At 51.5% G+C, this 15,920-nt stretch overlaps 7 protein-coding genes across 7 annotated transcripts; 3 read left to right on the top strand and 4 right to left on the bottom strand.

The window, feature by feature from the left end:
* Nucleotides 1–725: 725 nt before the first annotated feature.
* On the top strand, nt 726–2,369 carry Z520_10254 (uncharacterized protein; the record flags this gene model as incomplete). Its single annotated transcript, XM_016780747.1, has 1 exon — nt 726–2,369. The coding sequence occupies one exon, from the start codon at nt 726–728 to the stop codon at nt 2,367–2,369; it is 1,644 nt and encodes a 547-aa protein (XP_016628040.1).
* A 618-nt stretch (nt 2,370–2,987) lies between these two features.
* Z520_10253 (uncharacterized protein) lies at nt 2,988–4,159 on the bottom strand (the record flags this gene model as incomplete). The annotated part of the gene is made up of 2 exons (XM_016780746.1): nt 2,988–3,158; nt 3,239–4,159. 2 exons carry the CDS (start codon nt 4,157–4,159, stop codon nt 2,988–2,990), a joined length of 1,092 nt encoding a protein of 363 aa, XP_016628039.1.
* A 1,066-nt stretch (nt 4,160–5,225) lies between these two features.
* Z520_10252 (uncharacterized protein) lies at nt 5,226–8,153 on the top strand (the record flags this gene model as incomplete). The annotated part of the gene is made up of 1 exon (XM_016780745.1): nt 5,226–8,153. One exon carries the CDS (start codon nt 5,226–5,228, stop codon nt 8,151–8,153), a length of 2,928 nt encoding a protein of 975 aa, XP_016628038.1.
* A 199-nt stretch (nt 8,154–8,352) lies between these two features.
* Nucleotides 8,353–10,248, bottom strand: Z520_10251 (uncharacterized protein; the record flags this gene model as incomplete). Its single annotated transcript, XM_016780744.1, has 9 exons — nt 8,353–8,636; nt 8,686–9,001; nt 9,051–9,144; nt 9,201–9,416; nt 9,476–9,563; nt 9,659–9,688; nt 9,737–9,811; nt 9,858–9,906; nt 9,967–10,248. 9 exons carry the CDS (start codon nt 10,246–10,248, stop codon nt 8,353–8,355), a joined length of 1,434 nt encoding a protein of 477 aa, XP_016628037.1.
* Nucleotides 10,249–10,939: 691 nt separating this feature from the next.
* On the top strand, nt 10,940–11,889 carry Z520_10250 (uncharacterized protein; the record flags this gene model as incomplete). Its single annotated transcript, XM_016780743.1, has 2 exons — nt 10,940–11,749; nt 11,809–11,889. The coding sequence occupies 2 exons, from the start codon at nt 10,940–10,942 to the stop codon at nt 11,887–11,889; spliced, it is 891 nt and encodes a 296-aa protein (XP_016628036.1).
* Nucleotides 11,890–12,041: 152 nt separating this feature from the next.
* Nucleotides 12,042–13,531, bottom strand: Z520_10249 (uncharacterized protein; the record flags this gene model as incomplete). Its single annotated transcript, XM_016780742.1, has 2 exons — nt 12,042–12,941; nt 13,007–13,531. The coding sequence occupies 2 exons, from the start codon at nt 13,529–13,531 to the stop codon at nt 12,042–12,044; spliced, it is 1,425 nt and encodes a 474-aa protein (XP_016628035.1).
* Nucleotides 13,532–13,747: 216 nt separating this feature from the next.
* Z520_10248 (uncharacterized protein) lies at nt 13,748–14,707 on the bottom strand (the record flags this gene model as incomplete). Its single annotated transcript, XM_016780741.1, has 1 exon — nt 13,748–14,707. The coding sequence occupies one exon, from the start codon at nt 14,705–14,707 to the stop codon at nt 13,748–13,750; it is 960 nt and encodes a 319-aa protein (XP_016628034.1).
* Between the last annotated feature and the right edge of the window lie 1,213 nt (nt 14,708–15,920).

Genomic DNA, 15,920 nt, shown 5'->3' with positions numbered 1-15,920 from the left:
CAGCGGTCGTGTTTTGGAGGGAAGGCAAGAATGGACCAGTGTAATCATATCCTAAACACAAATATTGTCCATAGCGGCGACCACCCTTATATCACCTGTGCCACAGATCATATTTTTCTGCTTGATAAGAGCATAAGAGCAGATTTGGCCAGGGGGCGGGGCCGAACACAGTCCCGAAAAGGATGAAAATGTTTCAATGCCTGCCGATGAGCGCGCTTGCGCCCATGGTAAATCGTGCATTCAGAGTTGTTGGCATCATGCATTACTCTGGAAGAATTAGTTGAACCCTAATTCGTCCATTCAGATTGATACGGATTATTTTCTCGGACCTGAAGCTCTCTGGTACGCGGTCGGGAATTTCAGCTCGATTGGAAGAACTGGAGCCTTGTCCACCGAAACTGGGGATCCAGACCGTCTCCGCCAGAGCTCTTCGGCCTTCGCCTTCGGCACCTTCTTCGAACGGTGATCGTTCTAAATATCGTTATCAAGAACTTACAGGGTACAAGTCGAATTCGCACGTCCAGTCAAGCTCCACCGTCTCGACTTTTCTGGTGTGACCAAGGCGCGGACGGGGTTTTGCGAAGGTGTGACCGAGCGTAGTCTGCATATCAATGCGGGTGAGTCTATAAAGGCAGCTCAATGTGCTCGCCAGCCGTATAGGAGCATACATCCGCACCGCTTCTGACATCTGTTGAGCTCTTCTCACTCTCAGAGCATCCCTCCAGATGGAAAGCAAGGATCCCGAAGTTGCAATTGCCACAGATGGCCCAATCAGTCGAGCACCAACTGACGTCCAGGGAGAAATTAGCCATTCCGGCGTTGCAGAGCCAGCATTGGCCAGGACCCTGGAGTCCCGTCATCTGATATTCTTCTCACTTGGATCCTCCATCGGCCTTGGGCTCTGGTTAGGATCTGGAGCTACACTAGCAACTGGCGGTCCTGTCAGTAACGTCCTCGGCTTCCTTACTGCTGGAGTTATCTCATGGTCTGTCGCACAAGCCACAGGCGAGATCGCTTGCAATTATCCTATTCCTTCGGCATTCCCACGATGGGCCGACAAATTCATCGACAGAGCCCCCGCCTTCACCTTAGCGTGGTCCTACTGGTTGTTGCTCACCCTTACGCTTGCTGCAGAGATTCAGGGCGCCGTCACTGTTGTGCGTTATTGGACCGATGCGCTACATGTGTCGGTGTGGGTCACAATTTTCCTCGCGATACTGCTCCTAATCAACGTCTTCGAGGTCAAGCTGTTTGGAGAGGTGGAGTTCTTCTTCTCCGTCATCAAATTTTTCTGGATTTTCGTCGTCATCATCATGTTCATCGTCATATCGGCTGGTGGAGCCCCAAACCATACTACAACAGGCTTTCGCTACTGGCGAGAAATACCCTTTATCAACGGATTCAAAGGTTTTCTCACTGGATTGTACAACTGCATCTTCTCCATGGCAGGGACTGAGTTCCTCGGTCTGACGGCAGCTGAAGCCCGCGACCCCAAAAGATCAGTTCCTAAGGCGGTGAACACAGTCTGGATCCGCCTCGGTCTTTTCTATGTCGGGGGAGCCTTTTTCACTACTCTCTGTGTGGATCCTCGAGATCCGGATCTTTTCGGAGCCTCGGGCACGAACGCCAGTCCCTTCAACATCGCTATGCTGAGGGCAGGTCTCCCTAACGCTGCACACGTGATGAACGGCATCATATTGATCAGCGTCTTGTCCTGTGGAAATGCAGGGGCCTACGCGAGTTCGAGAATTCCAGTCGGGTTGGCCCACATTGGCATGGCTCCCAAGATCTTTCTCAAAACCGATGCTCGTGGACGACCTTGGCCGAGTATCATGCTGACCTTCGTCGTTGGTGGAGGCATATCGTACCTCAATGCCAGTGCAAGTGCGTCCCAAGTCTTCGTGTGGCTTGCACGTCTGGTCGGGCTGGGTGAGCTGTTCAATTGGGCTATGATTTTTCTAACCCATATACGCTTCCGGCAAGCCTGGGCGGCGCAAGGCTATACAAAGGCCGATCTTCCATGGGCAACCAAGTTCTACCCTTATTCTAGCGGAATAGGACTAGGCATGTGCCTTTTGCTCATCGTGAATCAATTTTACCTTTCGGTGTGGCCTCTAGGAGAATCCCCTTCCGCTGACAATTTCTTCGGAGGGTTCATCTCGATAGTGGTCTTGCTGTTTGTCTACATCTGCGCCAAAATCTATTGGCGTGGTCCTTTATACAGGAAGCGAGGCCAGATTGACCTTGTGAGGGACCGTCGCATCTACCCACCGGAGGACAGTGAAACCAAGGACGGCCGAACGGGCTTTCCACTGGTCAAAGCTTTATGGATGAGTCTTCGAAAAAGGCCCGGCGATTCAAACCGTTAGACCTGAGCGCTCTGAGCAAGCATGGTGTGTTGAAAGGACATGGAACTCATGCGACTAGTTGTTGAAGCACCCACGTCTCTACGTTTTGGCTCATCCTCGTGTCTTTACCGGAAGAACCACCTGTGGAGATCGTCCTGGCCGGAGGAGCATATTGACAACATATCAGCGTTCTTTCCGCTACCTGCCAGTAGTGCTTGTGGAAGGATTGATCACAGAGATGGTACATAGCGAGGTTGATCTTAAAATTGAATCGCTAACATAAGTTGACTTGGGAATACTGCAGGCAGAATCTGTTCGATAATCCTATCTGATACAATTTGGAAGACACGTTTGTCGTCTCACGTTCGCCTTCGAGATTTAATCAAACATTCATGATATGTATCCGCATGCAAATGCAGAAGACTTAAGACCGGCTGTTATTTCCGCTGATCTCCATCAGTCAACCACTGATTAACAGTAGTGGTGGACAATTTGTGAAAGTGTAAAAGGTCCTCTGTAGATCTGACTGATTTGTGAAGCGTACGTTTATATGTTCTCTGCCTTGACAAAGCTTTTATAACGTCCTTGAAGTCGATGGGCGTCTTCTTCCTGACAACAAAGGCTCTCCTTGCGTGCTTATCAGTTCCTCTTCGGCGGTAAACTCTGGATCAAGCCTTTTCTTTCTTTTGTTCTCCATTGCAGAGCCCTCATTACCTCATATATCAGTCTCAAAGTTGGTGTCGCGACACCTTTACTCTCTGCTGCACGAAGGGGTTCGCCAACTATGTTTTCATACTCGGTCAGATTTCCCTGAATCAGAAAAGGAATATGGTCAGCATGAGCCCGGGCCTGCAGAGCACACAGTAGTTTGGCGCAAAGACACGGCATACCTTAGCTATATCCTGCTGCATACTCGGCTCGAAGTATTCATCGATGTCTTCGGCGTTCACCATGATATCGATCAGGCTAGTAGGCAACTCAATACCGTGAGCGCCGGCGGCAGTGATGATTTCGCCCATCAAGGGCCGTACCAAGCCATCGATAGGGGACTTGGCAAGCCGGAGGCGACTAGTGTCCATCTGAGTAATGGCACAGACAGGATTGTAGCTGGCATTGTAAATCAACTTTCTCCAACGGCGTGCTGCCACGTCGTCGTCGAGTTGACACTCAACCTTCCCTCCTGCATTGTAGATGTCGACAAACCGTTTTGCTGCCGCCAGCCCGGTCTGCTTGGAAATAGCAGGATGGACAAAAGGTCCGATGAAGAGGACATCTGGATCACTCTGCCAGATATGCCCGGGAGTGACCTCCTTGGCACCGATATAGGAGACGCCCGACAGGACCATGTTGCTCGGGAACGCCTGCTGCACCGGACTTTCTATATTCATTCCGTTCTGCACGAGGACGATGATGGTGTGACCCGCTGTCACCGCCGGGACAATCAGATCCGCCACCGTTGGGGGAACGTCAGGGGTGTTTTTGGTAGTCACCACAATGAAGTCAAAGGGCTGATCGGCCTGTTCGGCAGATGGTACCTCATTGGTGACTGTCGCGAAATGCATGAGCGTCAGCAGATGTTTTCTCAACGTTAGGTTCCTCATAACTACGGGGTACTTGCCTGCGGTGGGTTTCCACCCAGATACTTTGCCATGACTGACAGAGTCAAAGCTGAAACCCTTCGCCACAACCGTCTCATAATTAGAGCGCAGTACTGCAGTCACACGGGCATGACCGCCAGATTCCAGGGCGTACACAGCCATGGTGCCGACACCACCGGTACCAACCACCAAGACGTTGGCCTTTGATGTCATGATCTGCGGCTGCTCTCTGAATTAAAATGTGATTTCTTCAAGGAAATGGTAGGGATATCTTCTCATCCGAAGCGTGTCGTTCTGGAAACGTTTTGCTTTTGCGACAGTGACTTTTCTAAAGCTCGAAAAAGGGTGAGTGGTCTTGTTTGCAGACCGGGTTGACCATTTAAAGTCAGGTTGTGTGCAATTGTCCGCCCTTGTACCTAATAGGTCTCTCCTAGTGTCAATTCATGGATCCTGGATTCTGCTTCCGCTCTCTGCGCTTTTGTCCATTTCGGCGTTCTGTGTGCTCAGACTCACGCTTCTGCCCGATGATGTCGTCCGGCCACCCGATGAACCGGAAAAAAACCTGCATGACAGATTTATGGCCATCTGATCGAGTTCTAGATGTCCCTCGGTGGTGCCAAACCTCTACCAGGGCGATACGACGGCAGCAGGTAAGACAATCGTCGTCTGGTGGAGGATTGGCTCAGTCCCGCCACGATGCACTGCTACATACGAGTATAGGTAGGCAGTCCTGCCATTGGTGTCTCAGCGTCTACTACTGCGACATCGCTAAAGGCACTACGCTCGTCTAGGAAGGAACATCAGGACTAGCACCCAATGCGGCATTGGGCTCGGCTTTCGGAGCTTGGCTCTATTTCTCGGCTTCGGGCTCGTGTTGCAAGGTGGGCTTACAAGTATACCGAGTACTTATCCACTGGCTTTCGCATCCAGCAGTGGCAGAGCCGAAGCACCAAGGCCTTTCCTCAGCTCTACGACCCGAAGAACTGCGAGCTTGACCCGCTGATACAATCATTAAGGCCCAAATACAACCTCCTGAAGCGCATCGGAGCTTATCACACGGCTCGGCAAACTTTGTTGAGACCTGATAGCCCATCACACCACAATGGCATGCGACGTTTGCCATCGCCGAAAGGTCAAATGTAACTACCGGGAGCAAGTGCCCTGTGCACCATGCGAGAAATCTGGTGTTGCTTGCAGGTGAGTGAAGGTTCCTACCGGGATGTACGTTTGAGTCGAGGATCGATGTGGCAAGGGCCATAGCTCACAATACTATCTTTCAATGACCAGTTTCCGACTGAGAGAAAATTTCCGAAAGGGTCGAAAGAATGCGGCGCGCTCCTCCGCTCAGAGAGCTTCTGGCCATGACCCAGCCCTTCCCCATCAAAGGGAGAACAGCAGGAGCCAGCAAGGTCGACAGAGCACAGCCCCGCTGCCACGAAGCCGCCATGACGCATTGGATGGCGGGGAAACTGGAACAGGGCTGACTCCGAGTGGTACAACCACCTTGCCGACGACCGCCATCTGTATCGTTCAGTCCCATGAAGACGAAGATCTCTCGCGATCCGCTCTGGCAACTTTCTATCGAGAGAAGATCAATGAGAAGATCAATAACGCGCCTCCATCAGGTCCGTTGAGCCGTTGGACGTATGTCGGAACAACGGCGTCCAACCTCGCACACTTGGTGCACAGTCGGACCACCCGTCCGGAGTGCTTGCATTATCCTTTCCCAAACTACCGAGCCACACTTCCATGGAAACCGTTTACGTCGTCCTCGAGCACCCACGCTGTCCCAGTGAATCGAGGTCAAGACAGCAGCGCTGCTCACGCTCCTCCCCAATGGACTTTTGCCCCGCCATCGGACCCCGACCTTGCCGTGTTGCCAGTTAGTGAAATCCGAGCAGAGCTCATCAACGCGTACTTTGAGCACATTCACCCTGGGTTCCCAATAATTCAAGAATCAGACTTTAGGAATCGCCTGGAACAAGGAATCAGCAATGTAGGTAGCCCGGCCAATGGCAACGTGCTCAAACAAGAGCCTCCAGCTCTACTTTTGATACAGTGTGTCTTACTGGCCGGTGTCCACGTGTCCATGCATCCCCGCGTTCGGCACGTAAGGGCTTCGATCAAGCAGGCTTTGTATCGCCGTGTGCGTACATTGTTTGACATGCACCATGAGAACGATCGTCTCAACCTAATACAAGCCGCTTTGATCCTGACCTGGCATGTCGATTCTGCAGATGATATCTCCGCCAACGGATGGTACTGGTCAGGAGTTGCAAGCCGTATCGCTCTTGGCTTGGGCCTACATCGACGGATGGCGTCCGTGGAAATGTCGATTCGTGATCAACGGCGTCTACGGACTTTATGGTGGATGGTGGCTCAAACCGAGATTATGTTTGCTTTCAGCCATGGTCGCCCAGTGAGCTTTGATCTGGATGACTGTGACCAAGCAATGCTCACCAAAAAGGATCTTCAAGAGGAGTATTTCGACTCTGAGACTGGCACTTCTCACGAGGCCTGTACCGCTGACGTTGACTTCTGCTTGGCGAATACTTCCCTTTGCTTTCTAATCTGGGAGATCTTGAAGCTTCACTCCCCTGGGTGGAAGAGAAGGCTCGGTGGTGAGGATTCTTCAGCCATGCGAGCAGCTAAAAGGGAACTGAACGACCGTCTGGCTAAGTGGTGTATGCAATTGCCCTCAGCTCTGGGTCAACCTGGGCACCCATCTCAATCGTCTCTTGCTACCCAGCTTCACTTGCACTACTACGCAGCTATCATTACATTGAATCGCAGACTTCCAGCGAGTATACCCGAACCAGATCCCGGATATGGGCCAGGCTTTTGGATGAAACAGGCGTCATGTCCGCTGAGCGCAGTTGCTGATTTGCGCTCTCCATGCGACGATGGCCTGCCGACTGGAAACCACTTCGAGGGTCAATGGCTATCTCTGTGCCACTCTTCGGCACTCTCGATCGTGTCGATTTTGAATCGCATGGTGGACTCGGGCTGGAGCAAAAGTTGCTGGCCAAGTACTTTGACTTCCATTCTGGCTGCAGCGACTGTATTCAGCTCAGAAATCCGGACAGCCACCAGCCCACTGCAATCTCCTGGCAATGATGCCACTTCCGCTGGTACCTGGAGCGCGGACCGCGTAGAATCTCGTCTAAGAGGTCAAAACTCGGGATCGTCCTCTAATCTGCTAATGGCACTGGAGTCGTTCCACAAGCTGCAAGCTCTGGCGTCGTTGTCCAACGCGCTCATTCCGTATTGGTCTTCCGCGGACGGGTTGTGCCGTCTCCTTGAACTCATCCTGGCAGAATTGAAAGTACTCCTGAACACTGTGGCAAGCATCTCGGTGGATCTAGCAGACTGCAATAGCAACGCTACACCAGAGCATCATCAGCCCAGAACATCGTCGGAGAATGGTACGAGAGAAAACATCACCACCTTTTCTCATGCAGCGGACGTGGCTGTCGAACCTCCGCGGTGGAATCAAAGATCTCCTGCCCTTTCTCAAGCGCAGTCAAACACACGACAAAGGCCTTGGACGGGCAACGTAACGCAACTGAGTGAATCAACAAGAGCTTTGCGTGCGACACCAAACGCTTCCATCACACCTGCAGACTACGGCGGAACGGGCGATGCTGCTAGAACCCGAAGGCGCACTGGGCGTGGTTTCAGCCCTCATCATACCGGACTTCCTCCACAACAGGGAGACACCCTCTTAAATGAATTCAACGGCCTGAGACCTTCTGGGCATGTCAATAATGGCAGTGGCTATGACAAGGTCGGCGGATCCTTGGATACGGTGGCCCTCCACCATATGGACGATGTATCTGGTACCTCGAATTCGCATGCAGGCCACGGAGATGCCCATATCAGTGACATATCTGGGATTTGGGACGCTGAATCTTATCCTAGCAATGCACCACTAGGACTTGCTCCAGGGATGGAGAAATCGGGCGTCAGGAATTCAGCAGAAGATTTTACTATGTCTGATTATCCTGGCAGTCTCGGCGCTGATGCTCCCGCCTACCTCCATCGTCAGCACGGGTCTCAGCGACCGCAGGAACCACAAGTCTCGACGGAGCAGGTAGATGGCTTTGCGGGGTTCCTGGATCCTATGAACCATACAAGAAGCGATTGGGAGGTTCAGGTTGAGCATCTGTTGAGCTGCATGATCGATCCAGAAGCTGTTCGGCTTTAATATTGACATCGAGGAGTTTCCTCGGACGTTTGGTATCAACCTAGCAGGTCGATGGTGAATCTGTATGCCCCTTTTGGAGCGTACGTATCAGAATCTGTACCGACGAAAACATTCCCGTGCTCATCTCAGGTCATGTTATGCTTTCGAGGTACGGGATTGATGGAGACACGAGACACTCATCATTGTTCTCTACTATCCCCTATTTAAAGATATGTACCACCTTGGTATTACAGTAGTTGAGGAGACTTGTCGGACCCCATTCACTACCTAGCCCACTCTCTTTATGACCACTGAAAACCGCCTTGGGTGTCACCGCCTCCGCGCTGTTAATGAAGATGTTGCCAGCTTCTAGCTGGTCAGCGATCCTTCGGCCTCTGACGGCATCTGCTGTCCACACGCAGCCTGCTAGTCCGGTGTTGGTATCATTGGCAGCACGGATTACCTCCTCCTCCTCAGACCATGATATGACTGGCACTATGGGGCCTATTGGGAGATCAGCTGGAAATTGTTGTGTGGATCATGACTTACTCACCGAACGGTTCTTCGACAACAATCCGTGACTTTGCCGGTGGATTGTCGATAATTGTGGGCTGGACAAAATACCCTTCCCCTTCGATATCCTCGGGGCTTCGCCCGATAGCAAACGTATAACCATTTCTGGTACAATCGTCGAAATATTCTCTTACCTTACTGTACTGCATCTGATTCTGTACTGGGCCAAGCTTCACATCGTCGCGCATTTCGCTGTCCCCAAGTGTAAGCGTAGTGGCATGCGCAACCATGGCCTTGACGAAATCAGAATAGATAGATTCGTGCACGTAGATCCGCTTGGTCGCGGTGCAAACCTGCTCAACCGGATTAATGATGGAGTAAATAGATTAAGCCTTCGCAACTCACTTGCCCGGAATTTCTGAAAGCTCCGTTCGTGACAAGAGGGGCGACTTTGGCGATGTCGATATCGCCACAGATTATTGAAGCATCGTTGCCACCCCTGCAAAGGTCTTGAGTTTCCTGCGTCGGTTTCGTCTTTTCCAAGTTACAACTTACAGCTCAAGTGTCACTCGCTTCAGGGTCGCCGCGCATGCTCGCATGACTCTCTTTCCTGTGGCGATTGAACCTGTAAAAGATATCTTATGTATACCGGGGTGTTCAGTCATCCATGGACCGAGTGACTCCTCTCCGCCCAAAGCTTGCAAGACACCTGGCGGGAACACTTGCTGTGCCAGTTCAACTAATTTTAAAGCTGAGTAAGGGGTAAATGGTCTAGGAGTCCGTCAGTGGCCAGGCATGCCTGAGCGCGCAACAAGTTTGCGAGCACTTACGAAGGCTTCACAATCACACAGCATCCTGCCAGCAGAGCTGGGGCTATTTTTCCAAGAGCTGTGATACATTTAGTACGACGAATAAAGACTGCTCCATCCACAAGACGTGCATACCCAAGTGCAGAGGAACTCGAGCGAGAGTCAGTCGAAAATAATGTAGCCCATCAAGATAGAACTACTCACAGTTCCACGGGCATATAGCCCCGACGACACCTAGATCATCAGACTATTTTCTGCATACCATCAAGCTCAGTCACCTACCCATCGGCACGTACTGGGTAATAATGGTCCGATCTGGGTCTTCCACCTTGTGTTGTGGGAGCTCCAGTGTCACCGCTCATTGTCAGGGACAAGCCCAGTCAACGGGATGCCTGACACTCACAATGGTACCGGTACATGTTATATCCCGACAGGGCTTCGTTGACAATCTTCTATATTTGGCATTGACGGGTCAGGTCAGGATTCTGTCAATCGATTTTGCTCGTCGTTACCGGTCTGCCGCATTCTTTCGCGGTCAACTCATGGAAAAATCGTAGATTCTCTTCATACAAGTTGCCAAAACGAATACCGAACTGTTTGCGTTCGTCGAAGGGTAAGACGGACCACGATTTGAATGCTGTCTGCGCTGCAGTAACCGCATCGTCCAGATCCTGTCGAGTGGCCACTGGAACATCCCAGAGATATTTTCTCGTAGCTGGGTCAATGCCACGGTAAGTTGCGCTTCCGGACCTTGACTCGCCATTCACGGTGTTGAAAAAGGATGCAGTGTTCATTGTGTAGAGTTTCCAATGGTTTTCAGTAAACAAGTTCAAGGGTGACGAAGCCTCAATTTGCTCTTGTGAAGCGCAATAACTCCAATTTCAAACCGTAACAACTCACATACTTGTATTGATCCATGTGTCAGCTAGCTGCCCCATTGTGCATATTGCAGGAGCTAACAACCGTAAGTCAGCTCCGAACCACGATTTCTGTCCGAGGATTGTTGGGATAGTCACCCCGACCTGGTGTAAAAGCCGAAATCCGAAGGCTCGAAGAAAGAACCTCCACATTTCCCTCACCCCTAGACTGCCGTCCCTACAGATTCACCTCTTTGTCGGTCCCGAAGCAGCCTCATCTGCTTTTCGTCTCAGAAAGGCTTTCGGATCACAGAAGGTGATCTTTTTTCTCCACCGTAGGGTAGATCGTCACAATTTGGACTTACTGGCTCAATGACCCCCTAAAAAGTGTTTCGACGTAACCCACACGAGCTTCCGATGATTCCAGTGCCCAGCCCTGCCGGAATGCCACCAAAGAGCCAGCATTATTCCTATGTATAAATCCCACTTCTCTCCAAGCCGTGCAATAACACCAGCCTAGTACTCTCTCTCTCTCTCTTGACGTATCATAAGATCCTTCCACTTATAGTAACCAGTCACTTCGGTACTGTTTCATTTCAATATTGTACGGTCACCTTACACTTAGATTATGGCACCCTCATCTATCACAGCGACAGAGGCGGCAGATTCGACTGCGGCGTACCGCATCCAAGCGACTCCTGGCTTCGAGACACGGAATTCAGAGCTCGAAGCACTTTCCGCCGGTGGGCCGGTGATTCCAGGCATTCCATTGATCGACGATGTATACTCTAAGCGTGCATGGCAGTTGGAGCACCTGGCGGGAGCATTCCGGGTGTTTGCTCGAAAGGGCTTCACTGAAGGGAACGCCGGGCATATCAGTGTCCGCGACCCGGTTGACCCGAATACGTTCTGGATTAATCCAGTGAATAGGCACTTCGCTCTGCTGACCGCGCAGGATATGGTGCATGTCGACGAGAATGGAGAGATCGTTGGAGACAACAAAGTCGCCGTCAACACTGCAGGATTCATAATTCACTCGGCTATTCATAAGGCACGGCCAGATATCAATGCGGTATGCCACGCCCACTCCGCTGCGGGCAAAGCCTGGTCAACATTCGGTCGGCCACTAGATATCATCAACCAGGATGCTTGCACGTTTTGGAATCACCAAGCCATTTATACTTCCTTCGGAGGGGTGGTACTTCAGAAGGAGGAAGGTCAGCGGATCGCACAGGCATTGGGGGACAGCAACCGTGTGGCGATCCTCCAGAACCACGGACTTCTAACGACGGGACATACTGTAGACGAAGCTGCATATCTTTTCACCCTGATGGAACGGTCGTGTGAAGTTCAAATCTTGGTGGAAAGCACTAAGATTCCCAAGAGAATCATTGGCGACGCGGAGGCAGAGTACACATACAATGCTGCCGCGGGCCCGGTAAGTATAGACCTGATATCTGCGTTCTCCCTTTGTCAACGCTAATGCAGTGATATCAGGAAGCTCTCTACACAGAGTTTCAGCCTGACTTTGAATACGAGATCAAAATGTCTAAGGGTGAGCTGTCCAAAGGAATTTGAACCCTCTATAGATTTCTAGAATTGAAGTTGGCGTGAGTTCGAAATGGTGCGAAATGGTACAGGAGGAGCTGAAGTGGTCTTCGCTACAGTGGTTGGCACTGAAGGCCTATATTGAACTGAACGAGAGCGGTCGTTTCTATAGAGACTGTATGTTATTCGCTTGCCAATGCTTGCTTCTCTTCAAGTCTCTGCGCATGGACTTTCAGGCTGGAGCCAATGGTGCTAACCACATCAAAGACATGGATGCCATCATATATCATCGCCCAAAGAGGGATCACAGCAACCCTAAGATATCTAATACTCCGTTGCTGGCACTCTATAGCCGTGCTATCTGTGATAATCTCCGGGACGTACAAATCGCTCTCCCGAATGACGCCCCTGAGGAGGTTGATGATGTTGATCTCCTCAGTCGTCAGTGGATGTTGCGGCAGAGTCAACACAATCTCCCCAAGCCATCTGTCGAGCAAGATTGCACACTTGAGATTGCACAGTGAATGCTGTATGCTCCACGAAAAGGTCTGGGTCCGCGCGACAAAGTTGATGCCGAGACGCACCGGGATGGATAGCGCATGGGCGGCCTGAAGGATGGCATGGCTAAGTCGTGGTGACCGTTGCAGCGGAGGGCAACTTCTGAATGACGCCGCTATCAGAAGCGGATCTCTGCTCCATAGGCTTCGACAAGGTCCCAAGTCAGAGTGAAACCGTATCCACGCAAGTCTAAGTAGCGCCGATGAGTTGAAGGCAACGGGGCCAGAAGGAGATTGTGGGTCCAGACTCGATCCTGGAGCCTCTTTCCGCAGGGCCTGCCACAACTGCAGGGCATGGCTAAGGATGTCGATCTCGTCAGGTCGGAAATCCAGCAGGTTTGTCCCTGGTATGGTGCCAGTTGTGGACAGACGGAGGGAAAAGATCCGCTGGAGTAGGGCAGAGATCAAGATGTAGTTCCGAGAGCTGACACGGATGGACTTGAATTTGAGAGAGCGCTTCTGTGTTGGAAGAGACCCGCAAAGCTGTCCTGAAAGGAGACCTCGGTATTTCCGGATGACCGACGACTTTCTGCCCACCGGCGGGCATTCTCAGCCATCCACTCCGGCGCGGAAGCGGGGAGCGAACAAACAATCTCTGCTGTGGTTATTAGGGGTGTGATATTGTATGCCACGGCCTGCAGGTTGAAGAAGCAATAAGTCAAGAGCTTAGTCCGCTTCCTGCTCTCCGCGCACGCCCAGGTCACCCAGGACGTACGGTCTGGATCACCAGCATGCACACAGTGTTGTGGGGGTGGAACATCGTCGTCCAGGTTGGAAAGGCCGTCTTCACGCACTAGGATAGCCAGAACGCTCTGCAACGCAAGAATCTCCCTTACCACGTCTCGAGTCCCCCAGGTGCCCATTACCATGAGTGCCAGGATTGCCTGGCAGGTCTGCAGCTGACCATGCCAATCCACCTCCTTTGTCCTGCGATGGGTAATGAAACCCATCTGGCCGAGAGCATTTGAGCAGTCGTCAGAGGTCACGAGCCCAGGAAAGATGTTGCTTGGAGGATAATTGGAGAGATTTTGAGGTTGAGTTGCCGAGGGAGACGACGTCTCTCTGTCTTGCTCGTTGCTAGATCTTCTTTGGATCTGTCTCAGCACCAGAGCCATCGCAGCATAGAAGAGACTTTTGGCTTTCTGGTTCTCGAACCGGAACTGGACCCCCACCGCAAATAGTGCAAGCAGCAGCACCGGAGACGCGTTCGACACGGAAAAGGTGGGAACCAGGATGAAAGGGAGATGCTCAAGGAGACCTTTAATGCTTCCTTCGAGAAAACGTGACAGGGCATGCCTTGAGGGGAGGACAAAATCTTTGGATAGATATCGCTAAAAACTCTGTACCTTCTGAAGTATATCGTAGTATTCGGAGCTGGAGATCCTCCACCAGGGTCTGTGCGGAACATGGTCATCGATGAGCAGTGAATTGTCCGTAGATGCCTCCGGAAGACTTGGCTGTAGAGAAGGGAGTCCGGATGCAAACCGGGAGAAGTTGTAATCATCTTCATTTGGCTGTTTGCCAGACGTCCCACTGGTCCCCGCAGGGTCCGCCAAAGGGATCTCTTCGGAACGTTCATCCTGCGATATGTTTGAGACCAACGATGGCATGGTATGCTCGCCTTGGAAATCTGAAGGGGGTAGATGGGACGGCAAGTCCAAGTCACCCAGAGAAAAGTTGTAGTTGTCAACCCCAGAGGGCCAGACAGGATTGTACGAGGCTCCTTGCCTCATAAGGTCGTTGCTATTGTCACCATTTATCATCCTGCCTTCCTGTTCGCCCGCCCATAAGACCACTCGGTCATTCCGTACTTGGTCCTGCGCAGACTCTTGACAGGGATTTTGCTCAGGAAAATGTTTCTGGGATTCGGCGATCGAGGAACTTGCTGGCTGTGGTTCAACGGAAGCATTGTGGAAACTGCCTTTATCCGCACGTCCGGGGTTTGAATCAGTGGGAGGGGCCCTCAAAGGGTCTACACAAGCATCATCTCTCGTAGTTTGCAGAGAAGAGACGTCTAGAAAGTCCAGACTCACATTACTCCCACGATGCGCCGGGCCCGTCTCTGCTGTTTGGAGCTGATCATTAACTTGTACCCCTCTGCTACGCGACACAGGCAGAGATTTGTGGTTATCGCTCGAAGGCCACGCCTTCCCATGTCTGCTCAGCAAATCCCTGGAGACCGATGTCAGGACGGATTTTCGCGCCACGTAAGGAAAGGGGTACATGCCTCCTGCTGAATGCCTTCCCACACGAACATCTATAGGGTTTCTCATGGGTATGCGAACGCTCATGGCGCTGGACGTGTTCCAACCTGTTAAAACTCTTGTGACAGAACCTGCAAGACCGCGTTTTGGGCTTCCCGGCCGACGTGCCTTTCGCGGTGCTGGGGGCGGGTGCCCCTTCAGTAGCCTCTACAGACTTCATCGACAGGGCTCATGGCAATGGGAAAAAGGTTAGGCTAGAGTTGGAGCGCGGAGAGGCAAGAGTAGGAAAGTAGTATAAAATAGTGCTGCAGAGTGTGAAACCTGCCTCAGAAGACCAGTTGAGTGAACCCAGAATCAACCTTGCCCGAAGGAAGTGAAGAAGGACACTAAGGTAGGGAGGTAGTGCCTGCTAATCACGTGTATTGCTCGCAGTCGTATGATCATTGCACGTGACTCGAACATAGATAAACAAATCAGAAGCCGTTGATCAGGTCTAGCCAGTCAGAACCGAGATACGCAAATAGAAACTTGTTCTTCGCGCAACAGGATCAAACCTGGGGTTGGGTATAAAAGCCACACTTGAAGCCTTTCCGTAACCCGTTTGGTGCTGAGCTACGTGTAAACCCCGCCAGGGAGCTTCAACCTATAGATATACCGCCCCATGGGGTCCCAGCTGTGGGGTTTTGGATCTAGCGGGGATATATCATTCTGTAAATACTCCGCAGTGGCTATTCAAAGGGCAGGTACGGCTTTGGTGGAAGGTGGAGGTGTCATGGAGACATCTACCCTGTGCATTTCTCCAGTAAGTGTGTTTCAGGAAGGACTAAAGTTTTGTTAGGTCTCCATACTTAGATGGTAGGTATCTAGGAAGTCTGGGTCATGCCAGGACTATCCTGTGAACACCTCCTCATTCCAGTCCAACGCGAAAGACTTGCTCTCCTTTATGCTTGAAGTCACCGTTACAACCTGGATCAAAGGTCACCGTGGTGCACCTGGCCATTGATATAGCTCTGCACATCCAGCTCCGATCGTTCATAATCACTGTCTAATATTTGGGTAATCAAATTTCAAATGTCCGGTGGAAAAGGGAAGGCCAGCTACTGATCTAGGGAAGTACGAGTTCATGTGGATAAATCAAGTACTCTCACACTCTCCACTGTATTACACTCAAATGACTCACAGTGGATATGTCGCCATAGAGCAGGGGCCATCACGTTGACTACGTATCTGTCAAACTTCGATGATGTGCCCCTGAATTTTTGCAGTTTAGTATATACGGGGGAATTTCTGTAGGTTACTT

Source organism: Fonsecaea multimorphosa (genome assembly GCF_000836435.1).
Source record: "Fonsecaea multimorphosa CBS 102226 unplaced genomic scaffold supercont1.29, whole genome shotgun sequence".
NCBI lineage: Eukaryota > Fungi > Ascomycota > Eurotiomycetes > Chaetothyriales > Herpotrichiellaceae > Fonsecaea > Fonsecaea multimorphosa.
This window is presented reverse-complemented; position numbering and strand designations above follow the sequence as displayed.